The 17249-nt window shown below is 34.7% G+C and overlaps 1 protein-coding gene across 13 annotated transcripts in view; it reads right to left on the reverse strand.

Moving 5' to 3' along the window:
- PCGF5 (polycomb group ring finger 5) overlaps positions 1-17249 on the reverse strand; it is a 245976-nt gene that overhangs the window by 143804 nt on the left and 84923 nt on the right. For all 13 annotated transcript variants that reach the window (XM_077125469.1, XM_077125466.1, XM_077125468.1 and 10 more), the window contains 2 exons: positions 6142-6240; positions 3620-3709 (listed from right to left, as the gene is read on the reverse strand). In XM_077125469.1, coding sequence (XP_076981584.1) covers positions 3620-3709; positions 6142-6240 — 189 coding nt within the window. The remainder of the gene's footprint in view (positions 1-3619; positions 3710-6141; positions 6241-17249) is intronic.

A 17249-nucleotide genomic window follows, 5' to 3' on the forward strand; every position in this document is an offset into this window, starting at 1 on the left:
AGAATTTCTGTTTTATCAAGGTGTCCGGGTAACTTTTATTCACATTAAAGTCGAAGAAGTACAACTTGGATTTTTTTTTTAAATACATTTCTTCCCACTAATAAGCAAAAATGAAGGCCAATTTTGAGTGAGTCTTGAAGCAGCAATATTACTATAGATTAAAAAACTTCTAGGAGTTAGCTAAAGGTTGACCAGAGGTTTGTTTTGATTCCTGAAGATAAAAATCTTTTAAAAATGCATCTCACTGAAAACAAAGGTCCAGAAAGGTCAGAGGCCATAGAAAGCAGGCTGAACCTGAAATGGGAGTACCACAGATAAAGGAAAGGAGTGGCACAGAAGCTGTATGGTACAGAGAGAAAATCAGGAAACAACTGACCCCAGCTGAAGGCAGAAGTAATTAGCAATGCCAGTAGACAGTCATGAGAACTTTTCAGACATCATGGCATACTGCTGGCAATGGAGAGCAGAAAGGGGAAGGGATGTGATCACAACAAAAATGTTAGAAAGGGTTTAATTAAGAAACGGTTGTTTCATTGATATTGTCTATGTCACTACAACTAGAAGAATTCATCTATTAATATTATGCTAATGTGTAGTCAATTGGAACCTGAGCAAAAATTTAAAATTTGTTTGACAGAAAACAAATGGGAAACAGAGGTTCAAATAAATGAAATGATCTTTAGGCTATATTTTGCACAGCTATTTATTACCTCATAGAAGACAAATTATCATTCAATTTACTCTTCAAGCAAATATTTATTCAGTAATTGACTCCTCTAGTCGATTCAGCAGTGAACCAACAAACAAAAAATCTTGCCTAAGATTACATTCAAGTGGAAAGACAGAATAAACATATAAATAAGTAAGAGTCACAGTGTGTCAGATGGTATGAAATACTATGGAAAACAATAAGGAATGAAAATGGAGCGAATGTCATATTGGGAGAAGGGGCTTGTTGTCAATTTAAGGGAGGTTAGAGGGCCTCACTGAGAAAGTGATTAAGTAAAATTATTTGAGTGAAAGGAGTAAAGGAAGCAAGTTCGGTGGACCCCTGGGGAGGCTAGAGCATGGCTAGTATATTTGAGGAAACAGAGAGGCCAGTATGGCTGGAGCAAGTGGGTCAGAGGGAGAGAGTAAATGATAAGGTCGAAGAGGTATCTGGGGAAAACTACGTGTGGGCCCTATCTACAGGTCACTGGAGACTCTGGCTTTTATCCTAGTGATATTAAAATTTACTAGGGAGTTCAGAGTAGAACACTGACATGTTTTAAGAGGATCACTCTGGCTGCTGTGGTGGATGAAGAGAGCAGGGAAGCAAGGGTGGGAGCAAAAATGGAAGCATGAAATCCAGTTAGGAGAATTTTAAAGTAATTCTGGACATAGGTGATGGTAGTCTGAAGAGGAAGAAGTGGAGGAGGTGAGTGCTGGCTGGATGCTGAATGTAGTTTGAAAATAGAGGTTACAGAATTTGCTAAGGATAGATAAAAGAGAAAGTAAGTAATCAGGATTGACTACAAGCATTTTGGTCTAAGCAACTGGAAAAAGAAACTTCCAAACCTGTTTCTCCCTCAGTGTTCACAATCTCAGTAGTTCGAAAACTGGTAAAGAAGAACAACCAAAAATCATGTTTGTCACGCCTAAAAAATGAAGTGGGTTTTATTACTTTAGGGTTGTATTAAATGCAAGAGGGGGTAATTTTTCTGTTTCCTTAATTTCCACCTGAATGATACTTTTTGAACCAATTTTTATTAAAATATACCTTCAACTAGGAATGTAAAATATTCAGAAATGTGTAATCAGAATAATTGCAATAAAGATTATTTTAAATGAAAGTCTATTAATAAAAATTTCTATAAATTAGCACTTCCATGCTTTGACATTAAAATAACTGGCGGTATGAGAGATCTTCAGAAAGGATCTTGTGAAGGGCAAGTGAGCCATAGTTGAGATCTTTAGTGGGTGACCATTTATATCTTTTCAATCTTAAAGCAAACCTATTCATAAATGATGATTTTAAGCATTAGAACATACTGGAATGCCCACTGATCAAAGCTAAAATTATGGTCAATACAGTATGAATATTACGTGTAATATCACAATATCCACTCCTCAAAAATGCTGTTTTAAGAGAGAATTTACTATCTTTGTAATCTGCACCAGATCCCAACAACACTTTGGTTGTAAGGATTAAATGAGAGTGATGTTTGAGCCATTTTAAAAACCATAAAATGTCACAGAAAGGCAAGGAGTAATTTATCAAACACAAAAAGAATTAGATTTAAAAAAAAAAAAAAGAGCTCCATAGAAGTTTAATGAATTGTTTATGGGTATATAACTAGTTACTGACTGGTACTAGAGGATAATTTTTCCCTCCAGTTTTTGAGCATTCAGCCTCACAAAAAGGCTTCATCCAAGTGTGATGTAAATAGGAAAAAAAAAAGTGTGACTTAAGAAGTTAGTGCTCTGTTTACATATTACATCAAGACATTTTTTCTGAAAAATACCCTACCCATTTAATAGCACAAAAATTGGGTTCCTGAGGTTTGTTTCACAACAGTTTCACAAATGTTTACAGTCAACATAAGTATGTTTTGAACTATTGTGACACAGCAACCCTCATTATAGCTGAATTCTAAATAAGCTATTGTTGGGTGAGGTTAAATTTATGAATATTGTGGTAATTTTTTGTAACTGATTTATATTTTTATGAGCAAATGTTAATAAAGCCTAGCTTATAGAACAGAGAAATAAAAATTATACAAAGTTTAAAAGTATGATGTATTATACCGTAAACACCACAGAATCATAATGTCTAAAAGGACTTTGAGGTCATCTAGTCCAACCTTCCAGTCAATCTTAATTAGTGTTTGTTCATGCAATCAGATTATGAAGAGAAACTGGGTACTATTATACTATATTTCTTACTCCTATGCAATGGTCTTATAACCTGTAGCCCCTAAAATTTCCCTAATATTCGTATTATTTATATCTCAGGTAATTCTTGGACTTTCTAATTAACCCTAATTAAAGATACAGCTCAAAAAAGTAGGTGAATTCTTCAGATCTCCCTTGAGTTTTCTCCTTGCAATCACTTCCCCCATACTGCCTAGGGCCTAAGGAACAATAATCTTATTCTGCTGGCATCAGAAACCACTGCAGACTCACAAGTTCGATTGTATACTTTACTTTCAATGTAAAAGAGGTAGCTGATCTGGTTCTACCCTATCTGTCCCCTCTACCACAACCAAAAAATAATACTCTTATTAACCAGTAAATGTACTAGTTAGGGCTGAACTCAGACCCCTGCACCATAATTTTAAAGTTCCCGTAATTCCCTGGGTTTAAAAAAAATAGGAAAGTGCCATTTTCTCTGTTATGAGATTAGCAGAATCCTGAACATACTTATGGGGCTTTAAACTCACCTTAAATAAAACAAAATTTAATAGGGACCTTGGTCTTGTACTTGGGACCAATTTTCATGGAGTAGCTGAAGAAATGATAAGATGAAGAACCAGTTTCTTTTCTTTAACTTGCTTTTTAGTTTCTAAGTAATAATGTTAAATCTGAGTAACACAATGGCAATTAACTATGCACATAGGTAAATATAAAAACAATTTACGTTTTCGCCTCTTAGTCGCCATCTTGTCATGTAGATGAATTCCATAGTATGATCCTTCCCCATAATTTCACCATTGCACAGCACATCCAACTTTAAAAAGAATAGTTACAGATCTATTAACATACATACTTTTCAATTCATAATGCTTTACACATTTTTTTTCAAATTTCAAAGAACAATCAAATAGTCACAGCAAAACAGAAGTACCATCCATCATTTAAAAAAAGAACACTGAACATTTTCATTAAAAGCACTAGTCCATCTCACAGTTTTAATAGTTCAGATATAAGTAACTGAAGCACTATTCATCCTATCCCAAATACCTATATCTTAATTTCACATACATAATTTTGAAATGTACTGTAAACTCTCTTAGTCTATCTCTTTGTGCAACCTTAAAGGTTGCAGACATTTTTCTGTGATTGACCCTTGCTGAATGTGAAGAAATGGTAGAAAACTCACAGAAGCTCCTTAGGGCTATGAATTTGCCTCTAAGAATCTTTTGATCTTCCCAATATCTGAAGGGGTTGAAGTAGTTACTTTCTTTCCATTAGTGTGGATATGAAGGGGTAAATGAATGAACATGGATGCAGTGATTTATGCAGGCTTAGAGGTACAGGAGTATTTCCTTCATTTCCTATTGCTAAACTGATAGAACAGTTAGGATTATGCTATACGCCTTGGTCTCCTAGAGTGATCTAGGCTATCTGGTTTGCTTGGCTGGTAACTTGGACAATACTAATAAGATCCTCTTCTCACCTTGTTTCAAATTACAGTAAAGAGTTGTGCTTATCAATGCTTACTTTTGTTCTAGAGATGTAAGAACCAAACAAGATAACAATCTTAAGAAGTCCATAGGAATTGTGGCTATGGTTCATGAATTCCACAAAGCATAATTAAACAAATTTTTATCAGAGACCCCTATAAGTAAAATAACATTTAAGTTCTTTAGCTAGAATAAGCAAACTGATAGGTGTTAAAGTGTGTGTGGGGGGAAGAAAGAATGGGTTTTAAATAATTCTTTGTCTGGCTAGACAGATTAGAATTTTGAACTTAAAGTCTGAAATGAGCATAGTTCTAATTGTATTAGACATACAAAACTAAATTTTACTGATTTTTTCATGCTTTATGGTGATCTATATGGACCTCAAAATGCCTTTCAGACATCATTTTGTTAACTCTTAAAATAACTCAAATTTCATTTTTCTTTTCCTTTCCTATATAGTTCATAAGCAAAGAAGTAAAGAGATTTATTCAGGATGCCACTACTAAGTAAGGATTGGCATTTAACAATGAAACCATCCTGTCCCAATTAGCAATGCTGTAACTGAAGGTTCAGCTGTCAGATATTTCATTAAATCATTCCCCTACATATTGGGAAGCAAAAAGGAAGGCTTAATATATATTCCTGAAAATCATCAGAAAAGTCTTTTGCACTGCGATAGATAATTGAGTCTCTTCCCCTTCCATCTTTTTCTATAGAGAAATACAGTATGTGACAGCAGTTAGACTCCATGAAAATAATAGTTCTCTTAGTTCTACTAACTTCCTGAAAATCTGAATTATGGTAACTCAATGACTCAGGCTTTGAAGTAAGGAAATAAAACTGTACATGGCATTTGATAACAGAATAAAATGCAAAACCAAATAATAAAAACAATTTAATTTTCCATTTTCCACTGTAGTTGTATCTCTAAATTGTTATTTTACTTGCATTAAGTATACCATGCTTTGATATTTAGCATTCACAATTTTTTCCTGATTTTTATACAAACCTGTAAGATTGCTATTTGGGAAGCTGAGACGTGGTAGCCATATTTCCCCACTATTTTACAGACATACCTCTAGGATCATAAACACTGAACATGTCACAAGCTATGCTGTGATCAACATCAGAACAATACAACTCTGCTGTAAAGAAACTGGTAAGCAGCACTTATGCAAATGCAATACGTTAGTTTTAGCTAGTGCTAAACAATACTACTTTTTATATCATGTAACATATGAAATTCTTTTTGATAAAAACAAGTCTATAAAGAATTGGTAATAATAGTGCTCAAAGGTCTCAGTAAAAAAAAATGGTACACCCTAAAGCATGATGGCATGGAAAAAAATAATCTACTGAGTAGGAATATTTATTTTGACAATATTTAATGTTATATTCCTTAAATATCTCCTCTAATTATAAAACACAAAAAGCATTAGTATCATATTTTACTCAGGATATGTCATATTAGAAAATGCATATTATATAAATAGAATATTACATTCTGCAATTATAATTTTTAATATGAAAATAAAAGTTTCCATAAAATTAATTTAAATGTATTATCAGTTAATTCTCTCTACTTTCAGATTTTTTTTCTTTTTTTGCATGGGCAGGCACTGTGAATTGAATCTGGGTCTCCGGCATGGCAGGTGAGAACTCTGCCTGCTGAGCCACCATGGCCCACCCTACTTTTAGAATTTTAATTCAGATCAGAATTATCAAGATATTCAACGTCAGATATTCGTTAACTTACCTCATAAGAACTTGGAAGTTTTAGTTTTAAACTTAGAAATTTTTTAATAGTTCCCACAGTCACACGTGTAGAACACCGGATGAATTTCTTCATTAAACCCTAAAGTAAAAAAAGATTACAAGTTAAAATATTTTACTTTTTATGGAACCATAGGTATCATTTCCACCATCATTTTGAGTAACTTCAAAATATATTCTGAAGATTTCAATTTTCAGCTCTTTAGTACCTGTGAATAAAAATGTCCCTAATTCTTGTATACTTGCATGGCATTCTATCAGAATGTACTACCATGTGTACTAGAAAAAATTCTGGCAAATAAGATGAGAAAAAATCTGTACACCTCTAGATTTTTTGGTAAACACATATGTTTAAGTGAAAAAAAAAAAACAAAGGTCACTAAAAGCATATGAAATATTTTATTATATAATATCACTTCTGAAAGTATTAGGAACATTTTGTAAAACATGATCTCATAATTTTAAAATAATATTAAAAAGAGCATTTATTTCAAATGGGGGTCTAAGAAGCCTTACGGTTCAATGGAGAGAGACCAGCTGAGCCATCAGATGCCCAGTAACTACAGACTGTGTTGTGTAGACCTCTAGGTGGAGAGAATCAGATCCAGTCAGTATCTGATAGGCTGCAGCAGTAATTCACTAGAAAAACTGGAAAAGATCTATGGGTCTTGCTTCTTCTCATTTGTAAATGAGAGTCATTCTACAACCTTGAAATAACTAAACCATAAAAACCAATTCAGAATGGACACCCAAACAGAAAATGAATCAAAAGAGATTACAGACATGATAAACATAAACTAATTTGTGAAACAAAATGACATTCCACGACCACAAAGGTGATCTGAATACTTTATACCACCACCACCACCACCAACACAGGTATGGAATCCTTTAAAGAATAAATCATTACTCTTATTTTATATGCATAGGAAATGACATCAATGATAGAAATGTTCTTAAATTCATTAAGTCACAAGTGGAACTATTCAGTCAATACCAGTAATGTATTTCCTAGCACAGACCAATAGAAATAAATCTATAATGGTTCCTGGTCACAATCCATATGGTAAGTACCCATTAAAAGAAGATGGAAGGAAAATACATCTACAGCAAAACATTCTATACCCATTTCAAATGAGAAAAGTGATGCCCTAGACAGAGACACAAAAACAAAAGGATAGATACAGTCAATCTCTCTTCTGTTATCTGTTGACATCATCTCATATTCCCCAAAATTCCTATCTGTTTTCTTGCTCCAAAATAGCTTACAAGTCCCAGTTGTCAGAGGACAGTATGGGGGTATTGGAAGACCCTATAAGCATCTTCTCATCTGCAGAAAAATATCAGGTCGTTGACAGAACCTGTAGAAATTATCTCAGTATCCCTACTTGTAATCTCTCAGAAATTATGCCTTATTATAGAGATGTCAGAAGATTTCTTAAACTAAGCAAAAGCTTGCTTATGAAAGTTATAATTCAATAAAGTTATAATTCAGAACGGTATGGCTAGTACCTCCACCAGTCTAAGCAATTGCCAAGGCTGAGTTTTTTTTTTAAACTGAGATATAATTCACATACAATAAAATCCACCATTTAAAATGTACAACTCAGGAGTTTTAAGTATAGTCACAAGATTGTACAACTATCACCATTATCTAGTTCCAGAACATTTTCATAATCCTAAAAAGAAATCCCATACCCATTAGTAGTTACCCTCCATTCTCCCTCACCCCAGCCCCTGGCAACCACTAATTTACTTTCTGTGTGGACTGACTATTCTGGACATTTTATATACATGGAATTGTACAACCTGAAGCCCTCTGAGTCCGGCTTCTTTCAATTAGCATTTTTTCAAGGCTCATCCATGCTGGAGAATGTATTAGAACTTCATTCCTTTTTATGGCTTAATACTATTTCAATGTATGGTTATAATACATTTTGTTTATTCATTGGCAATGGACATTTAGGATATTTCTACTAGTTAGCTATTATGAATAATGCTGTTTTAAAGCATTCATGTACAAATTTTGAGTGAACATATGTTTTCAATTCTGTTGGGTATATTCCTAAGGAGTGGAGTTTCTGGGTTACATAACTCTACACTTAACTTGAGGAACTGCCAAACTGTTTTCCACAGTAGCTGCACCATTTTGCATGCCCAACTGCAATGTACAAGGGTTCCTATTTCTCCACATTCTTGCTAAGACTTGTTATATTCCTTTTTTGTTGTTAATAATAGCCATGCTAGGAATTAAATGGTATCTCACTGTAGCTTTGATTTTTACTACCCTAATAACTAATGGTGTTCAGCATCCTTTCATGCACTTTTTGGCCATTCATCTATTTTTGGAGAAATGTCTATTCAAATCCTTTGCTCATTTATAAATTGGGTTGTTTGTATTTTTTTAATTAAATTCTTTTCTTAAGAGAAATTGTAGGTTTACAGAAATATCATGCATAACATATAAAATACAGAGTTCCCATACACTACTCTGCATTAGTGAGGAACATTTGTTATAATTCATGGGAGAACATTTTTATAAACTTACTATTAACTATAGTCCATCGCTTACAATAGGGTTTATTGTGCTGTATAGTCCTAAGTTTTTCCTCTGAATTTTTATTCTAGTAACATATATGCAACCTAAAATTTGCCCTTTTAACCACATTCACATATATAATTTAGTGCTGGTTAATTACATTCACGATGTTGTGCTACCATCACCCCCACCCATTATCAAAAGTTCACAAACCACCCAGATAAAAATTCTGTAAAATTTAAGTATTAACCACCCACTTTCTACACCCAACCCAGTTTCTGGTAACCCATATTCTAGATTCTAACCCTAAGAATTTTCTTATTCTAATTATTTCATATTAGCAAGAGCCTACAATCTTTGTCCTTTTGTGTCTGGCTTATTTCACTCAATATGATATTATCGAAGTTCATTCTTGTTGCCTCATGAATCAGAACTACATTCATTCTATGTATTTACATTTTGTTTATCCATTCATCAGCTGATTTACACTTCAGTTGCTTCCATTTTTTTGAAATTCTAAATAATGCTGCTATGAACACTGATGTAAAAATGTTTGAGTCCAGCTTTCACTCCTTTTGGGTATATACCTAGCAGTGGGATTGCCAGGTCATATGGTAATTCTATACTGAGCTTCCTAAGGAACTATTAAATATTCTTCAGCAGCAGCTGCATCATTTTATATTCCCACCAGCAATGAATATTTCTGTATTCCTGTATCTCCCCTTCCTCTCCAACACTTGTAATTTTCTGTTTTTTTAATAGAAGCCACTCTGTTGGGTATGAAATGGTATCTCACTGTAGTTTTTATTTGTATTTTTCTAGCAGCTAATGATGTTACTATCTTTTCATATGCTTAATAGCCATTTGCATATCTACTTTGGAGAAATGTCTATTCAAGCCTTTTTCCCACTTTTTAATTGGGTTATTTCTTTAATTGTTGAGTTGTAGGATTTCTTTATATATGCTGGATAGTAAACCCTTCTTGGATATGTGGTTTCCAAATACTTCCTCCCTTTGAGTAGGTTATCTCTTCACTTTCATGATAAAGTTCTTTGATGCACAAAAGATTTACTTTTATGAGATCTCATTTATTTTTTTCTTTTGCTGGTTGTGCTTTGGGTATTAAGTCTAAGAAATCATTTCCTACTGCAAGATCCTGAAGATACTTCCTTATATTTTCTTCTAGGAGTTTTATCCCCCTAGTTCTTATATTTAAGTCTTTAAAAGCCACTTTGAGTTTGTCTTTGTGTGACACACTGGTTCTCTTTCATTCTTTTGCATATGGCTATTCAGTTCTCCCAGTACCCAAGAGATTATTATTTCATAATTGAGCGTACTTGGAAATCTTGTCAAAAATCAGTTGGTCAAATGTGAGAGATGTTTATTTGGTGCAAAATGTAGGTTTTGGGTAGCACATTATCTGTTTTAACTTGTATGGTCAGTTTAGTTAAACACCATAAGTACATGGAATCTTGAATAGGGCATGAAACCTTGTTGGTTTGTTCAGGTTAGTGTGACATCTCAATACACCCCAGAGTAATTTGGGTAGTGAATAAAGGAGTATTTGCAAAGCCCCCTCAGGGGACTGGGGAGAAAGGACGACATATTCAACTTCCCCCATCTGGAGAATTACTGATATTCTCTCAAGAAATGGGGACAATCAACTCAATAGGCTGAGTCTCGATCTTCGACTTCGCCTCTATGAAACTTATTCCTGCAAAGGACAAGCTAAGCCTACTTACAATTACGTCTAAGAGTCACCCCCAGATAATATCTTTTGTTGCTCTCTAAGCCAACTCAGCAGGTGAACTCACTGCCCTCTGCACCCCCCGATATGGGTCATGACTCCCAGACATATATATCTCCCTGGCAATGTGTGACAGAACTCCCAAGATGAGCTGGGACCTGGCATCATGGATTGAGAAAGGCTTCTTGACCAAAAAGGGAAAGACAGAAATGAGGCAAAGTAAACTTTCAGTGGCTGAGAGATTTCAAACAGGATTGAGAGGATATATTGGAGTTTATTCTTATGCGCTATACAGATATCCCTTTTTAGTTTATGGTGTATTGCAGTGGCTGGAGGGAAGTATCTGAAACTGTTGAGTTGTGTTCCAGTAGCCTTGATTCTTGAAGAAAAATAAATAATAATAATACAGCTTTTATAATGTGACTGTGTGATCGTGAAAACCTTTGGTCTGATGCTCCTTTTATCCAGGGTATGGAGAAATGAGTAAAAAAAATATGGCTAAAAAATAAACAGTAGGTGATTAAGGGGTAAAATAAATTGGGTAGATTGAAATACTAGTTCTCAATGAGAGGGAAGGGTAAGGGGTATGGGATGTGAGTTTCTTTCTCTTTTTATTTCTTTTCCTGGAGTGATGCAAATGTTCTAAAACTGATCATGGTGATGAATACACAAATATGTGATGATACTGTGAGCCACTGATTATACACCATGTATGGACTACATGGTGAAGATCTGTCAAAGATTTTTTAAAAAAATCAACTGGTCATAGGTGTGAGAGTCTATTTTTGAACCCTCAATTTGATTCCATTTGTTACTATATCTATCCTTGCACCATTATTTTGCCTTCAGGAGAAAAAAACCTTTCCTCCGCTCCTTCTCCAGCAATCTTAATCTGTTCTGTTTTTGTGCAGAACTTTCCTACCAGCAAATGCGATTTGTTTAAGTTCGCTCCCTCACTCGGTGTTCCCTTTTCATTATACTTTTCAGTTCTGAGACCTGTCCTGTCTTACAGCAATTCAGTATCCCCCGCCTCACCTCCTTTTTTTTTTTTTCCATGAGGCTTTTTTGACTTTGATTTCTTCCCCATTAGATCCTGCCCCAGGGAACCAGATGGAGTCCATCAAGAAAGATCCATTTTGTATTAGAGGGGCCAGCAAAGTTAGTTTCGGCAGTTTGTGTTTTATATGAATTTGTCCATTTCATCTAGATTATCTAAGAATTTGTATATATACAATTGTTCAGAGTATTCCCTTATAATTCTTTTCATTTCTGTGAGGTTGGTAAAAATTCATGATCTTTCATTTCTCATCTGAGTGAGTCTTCTTTTTACCCTGGTCTGTCTACTAAAGGTTTACCACTTTTGGTTTCCTTGATTTTCTCTTATTTTTCTATTTATACTCTGACCTTTATTATTTTCTTCCTTCTGCTTGCATTGGGTTTAATTTGTCCTTTTTTTCTAATTTCTTTAAGTTGAAGATTAGTCTACTAATTTGATATCACTATTCTTTTTAAATGTAGACGTTTACAGATCCAAATTTCCCTCTAAGCAGTGCTTTAGTTGCATCCCATATGCACTGGTAAGTTGTGTTTTCATTTTCATTCATCTCAACATACTTTTTAATGTCCATTGTGGTTTCTTCTTTGACCACTGATTACTAAAGAGTGTGTTCTTTAATTTACACATATTTGTGAATTTCCCAAATTTGCATTTTTTACTTTATCTCATTGAGGTTGGAAAACACACTTTGTATGATTTCAATCCTTCAAAATTTATTTAGACTTGTTTTGTTTCCTAATATATGGTCTGTTCTGAAGAATGTCACACGTGCACTTGAGAAGACAGTGCATTCTATTGTTGTGTGGTGTGTTCTACAGATGCCTATTAGATCTAGTAGTTTTAGTGTGTTCAAGTCTTCTATTTATTTATTGATATTCTGTCTAGTTGTTCTAGCCATTATTCAAAATAGAGAATTGAAGTCTCCAACTATTTTTAATGTCTATTTGTCCATTTAATTCTTTAATGTTCTGCTTCATGTATTTTGGGACTCTCTTGTTGGTACATTTTTTTGAAGTAATACTAACTTAATTTCAATAGTATAAAAAATCCTCATCCAGTATTGCTGGGTGGAATCTTTTTTCATTGTTTCTATGGAGATATGAGTCACCACATTGTGGGTGGTAACTTTTGATTAGATGGTTACCATGGAGATATGACTCGACTGATTCAAGGTGGGGTTGCTTACTGGAGCCCTTAAGAGGGAAATATTTTGGAAAAAGCTTTAGAGTAACCAGAACCAAAAGAGTCCACACAGTCAAAGACCTTTGGAGATGAAGAAGGAAAACACCCAAGGGGGGGGGGGCTTCACAAAAAAAGAAGTCAGGAGAGAAAGCTAGTTAATGTCGCCATGAGCCTTCCCAGCTGAGTGAGAAACCCTGAATTTCATTGGCCTTTCTTGAGTGAAGGTAACCTCTTTTTGGTGTCTTAATTTCGATATTTTCAGACTTAGAACTGTAAACCTGCAATTTAATAAATTCCCCTTTTAAAGAGCATTTGTTTCTGGTATATCGCATTCTGGCAGCTTCTGCAGTAAGCTTGATGGTATCCCACAGGTCTCTGAGGATCTGTTCATTTCTTCTTAACTACCTCTTTCTCTTCTTCAAACTGGATAATCTCAATTCACCTATCTTCAAGTTTCTTCTTCTGTCTGCCCAGTTCTGCTCTTGAACCTCTCTAGTGAATTCATTTCAGTTTCAGAATATTTTTTCTAAATAGTTTCTATCTCTTTATTGATATTTCCTGTTTGGAGACTGTTCGCATACTTACCTTTGGTTTAGACGTGGTTCCCTTTAGTTCTTTGCACATACTTAAAGCAGATGATTTAAAATCTCTGTCTAGTTAAGTCACTGCTCCAGCTTCTTCAGAGACACTTCTTTTTCTGTGTATGGACCACACTTTCTTGTTTCTTTGTATGTGTCATAATATTTTGGTGTTGATGAAAACCAGCATTTAAAAAATAGAATGTGGCAATACTAGAAATAAGATCCTCCCTCTTCAGGATTTGTTGTTTGTGACTGTTTGTTGTGTTTTCCTTTGTTCCATTATATCACTTTCCTGAACTAATTTCCTACAGTCTGTATTCTTTACTGTATGTGGCCACTGAAGTTTCTGCATGGAAGATTTCTTTAAACACTTGGAACCAAGAAGTTTCTCAGACTTTGGAGAGGGGTCCCTGCTTGCTGGGTGTATGTCCACGCTCAGCCATGCCTCTGACAACCTGTCCAAGCCTTCCCTTCCTGCTCGTGTAGAACCTTAAGGTCAGCCAGAAAGGAGAGCGCAGAGCTGCCACCTCAGCTGTTCCCTACGAATGTCTGGGGTCTTCTAGATTCCCAGGAATATGTCAGAGCTTTTCAAAGTCCTTACAGATATCTCAATCCCCAGTTTTTCCTTTTAAGTTTTTTGGTTAATGTATTGTTTGCCTGAATGTTATTTACGACCTCAGGCAGCTGTGATGTAACACATTTGCTTATAGCTATTTTCTACAAATTTCCCCTCTCCCCATCAGAAAAGAAAGCTCCAAGTCAGGTCAAATATAGAGAGCCTTATAAGTGAGGTCTTCAGGGAACCACCACATAGGTCAAATAATAACAGTTCTTGGAAAGGAAGCTTTAAAAGAGCTCTGGTTCTGTTTTGTTTCCTTTGGTGGCTGCGAGGCTAGGCTACAGGAGAAATGCAGGCTGTTAGTTTTCAAGGATATTTCAGAGTTAAGGGTGGAGGACAGGATAAGAATGCTAAAACATCAGGACACTCACTGTTCTTACTGAGATTCAGTCATTTTTACATGAATAAATGCTACAAAGCCTTTGATTAATTTCCAAAGACCTGAAAATGTTGCTTCTGAAACTGCTTGCCAGTTTTTCACTGCTTTCAGGAGGTGTGAATTTTTGGAGGTCCTTACTCTACTATTTTCACTAAAGTCCTGCTCTTGATTTTGACTTTGTATTAGAAAAGCAATAGGCATACTGTAGAAACTAAACATGTTACCACTCCATCACTATTTTTGAGAATCATGCCCCAATGCAGAAGAATATAGCAATACAGACATGTGTGTCTGCCTTTAAGGAGTTTAAAACCTAATTTCAAGAATAAGATACACCAATAAAGTTAAAAGACAGTATCAATCAGTGTCTAAAACCCCTAGGTGTTTAGTAAGTGCTGACATAATAGACAACAAAATAAACCCTAATTGAGTGATAAATGTGAATCTCACAGAATTTCAGAGAAGGGATTCACAAGGTTAGAAAAAGCACCACAAAATACAGAGACCTTTGTTTGGGTCTTGATAGAAGAATAAGATAATGGTGCGAAGAGTGAAGAACATACAAAAAGGAAGGATTGTTCAAAGCTCCAGAGGCCTTTAAGTATTCTTAATACAAGCCTATATGAATTCTGGATACAAATCCTTTGTCAGATGGTTTTCAAAATATACAGAACTCATATAAAGCAACAACCATTTGTTTTAAGAGGAGGGTTCACTGATAGGTTCAATGAGAGATAAACTTATCAAGGTAGGGATTAATCAGTGAAGGGCTTTCAATGATAAAATAAGGAGTTAACACTTGATTTCATCATCAAACTTTTGCCATGTCCCTCAGGCCAAATCTAGCTGGCCACTTATTTTTAAAAAATACAGGTTACTGGAACACAACATGCTCACTTGTTTACTATTGTCTGCAGCTGTTTTATTGACACATTGAACAAGTTGGATAGTTACAACAGAGACCACGTGGCCCACAGAGCCTAAAATATTTACTAGCTGACCCTGATATTGGCCATGACCCTGGCCCTTGCCTTCTATGTAGTCCATACTGCTCTGGCTCCAGTCCTGGATTACAAAAGACAATTAAGAGTACAAGAATGACTTATGAAGCTACTTAAAAAATCTAGATGAGATGACCAGTACCAAACTGGGCAAAAATTCTGCAGGATTTAGTGACTCAATGAAGGGAAGGAGAAAAAGGTCAAAGATGATGTCAAGGTTTTGAATTTGTATGACTGGTTCAAAGATGGTAGCGATAACTAAAATTGTAAAGTTTGGAGAGAAAACCAGTTTGAGTGAAAATATAATGAATTTATTTTCAGACATATTAAGTGTCAGGGGATAGTGAAATTCCAAAACTGCAATATTTTAAAATAGTTAGAGCTATAATACTGCAACATGGCAGTGATGACAGGGTTGAGAATGGGATTTGAGAGTCATTAGCATAGCTGAAGTCATAGAAATGTAAGAGGTCTAAGATGAGTACAGTACACACAGTACTGAGTGGAGGCCTGGGTAGTAGGACATACTCACATATATTAGGCAGAAGGCAGGAAAAAAGTAGAATCAGCAGAGACAAAGTAGAAGTTGCCTGGGAGAAAAGGCCAAGAATCAGGGTAGCATAATAAAAGTCATATAAGCTAAGAAAATTGTTTTAAGAATTAAAGTACTAGGATGAAGAATTCAAGTCCATAAAGGAAAGAGTGAATATGAATGAATAAAAGGTCAGCTGGATAGGTAAAATGTCAAGGATGTCACAGAGAAAACTATCAAGGAAGGTATAGTTAATTTTTCAGATGCCTTTCTAAAATTCAATGCTTTATCACTTCTGTGCTAGAAATCCTGCAGAGAAGACTAATCTAATTTATGAAAGGCTATTTAGTCTTTCCATTGTTTTACCTTTTACAAGAGATAATGAGTCATATCTCAGAGAGTTAAAGGACGGTCACAATCTCTATGAAAAAAGAAACTCCAAAAACAGGATGATATAAATGACTGGCAGCAAGAGAGAAAAGAAGAGTTTTAAAACCATGATGAAAACATTTACAAAAAACAGAAACAGAGAAGCCTGGAAGGATAATTATGTTCAGTGGTCACTTCTCTAAATATTGCTGTACTTAATTATATGCCCTGACCAAATATATTTTATTATTTGGTCAGGCTTGGTCAGGGCATATAATAATAAAAATATTATTAAATAACTAAATCAATTATTTTAATTGTATTAAAACTGTTCCTTTACATGTGTAAGACCTAATCAAGTTTGTTGAGGGACAGAATCTTTTTCTACTATTTATAGCTTCATTACCTAATATCCAAATATTGGATAAATAACTGTTTCTTTACATGTGTAAGACCTAATCAAGATTGTTGAGGGACAGAATCTTTTCTTACTATTTATAGCTTCATTACCTAATATCCGAATATTGGACAAATATTCATTTAAATATTGTGCTCATATATCTTCTTTGCTTCAAGGAGCTGGGAAAAGTTAATCTGAATCTAAGAAGTATTTGTTTTTCACTTCCAAACTAGAAAACACAATTAAATGTATGGTGAAAAAATTCATCCCACTGACCTACAGATTATACAAAGGAATCAAGAGACACTGAATATAGGCATTTGAATAAAACATGGACTACAAAGAGAGAAATGATTTTCTAATAGCTGACATATGCAAAGACAGACTGACAAAAATCTATTTAAGAGCTAAAGTACTATACAGGAGACCTGGGTTCGATTCCCGGACCATGTACCACCCCCCACCCCCCCCAAAAAAGAGCTAAAGTACTGAACATTTACAATGAGAAAAACACTTGTAATATATAGCAGAAAACATGATTTAAATAACCATTTAAAAACCAAAGAAAATCAATGAAAGTGAGTAAAAGTGAGTTGGGGTGTTTTACGCTGTGGTATAAAGATCCTTTAAGAAAAGGTTCAATCAGCAAATGTAGAAGGAAATGGCATTAGAAATAAGTAATTTA

This window comes from Tamandua tetradactyla, chromosome 13 (genome assembly GCF_023851605.1).
Source record: "Tamandua tetradactyla isolate mTamTet1 chromosome 13, mTamTet1.pri, whole genome shotgun sequence".
In the NCBI taxonomy this organism is placed as follows: domain Eukaryota; kingdom Metazoa; phylum Chordata; class Mammalia; order Pilosa; family Myrmecophagidae; genus Tamandua; species Tamandua tetradactyla.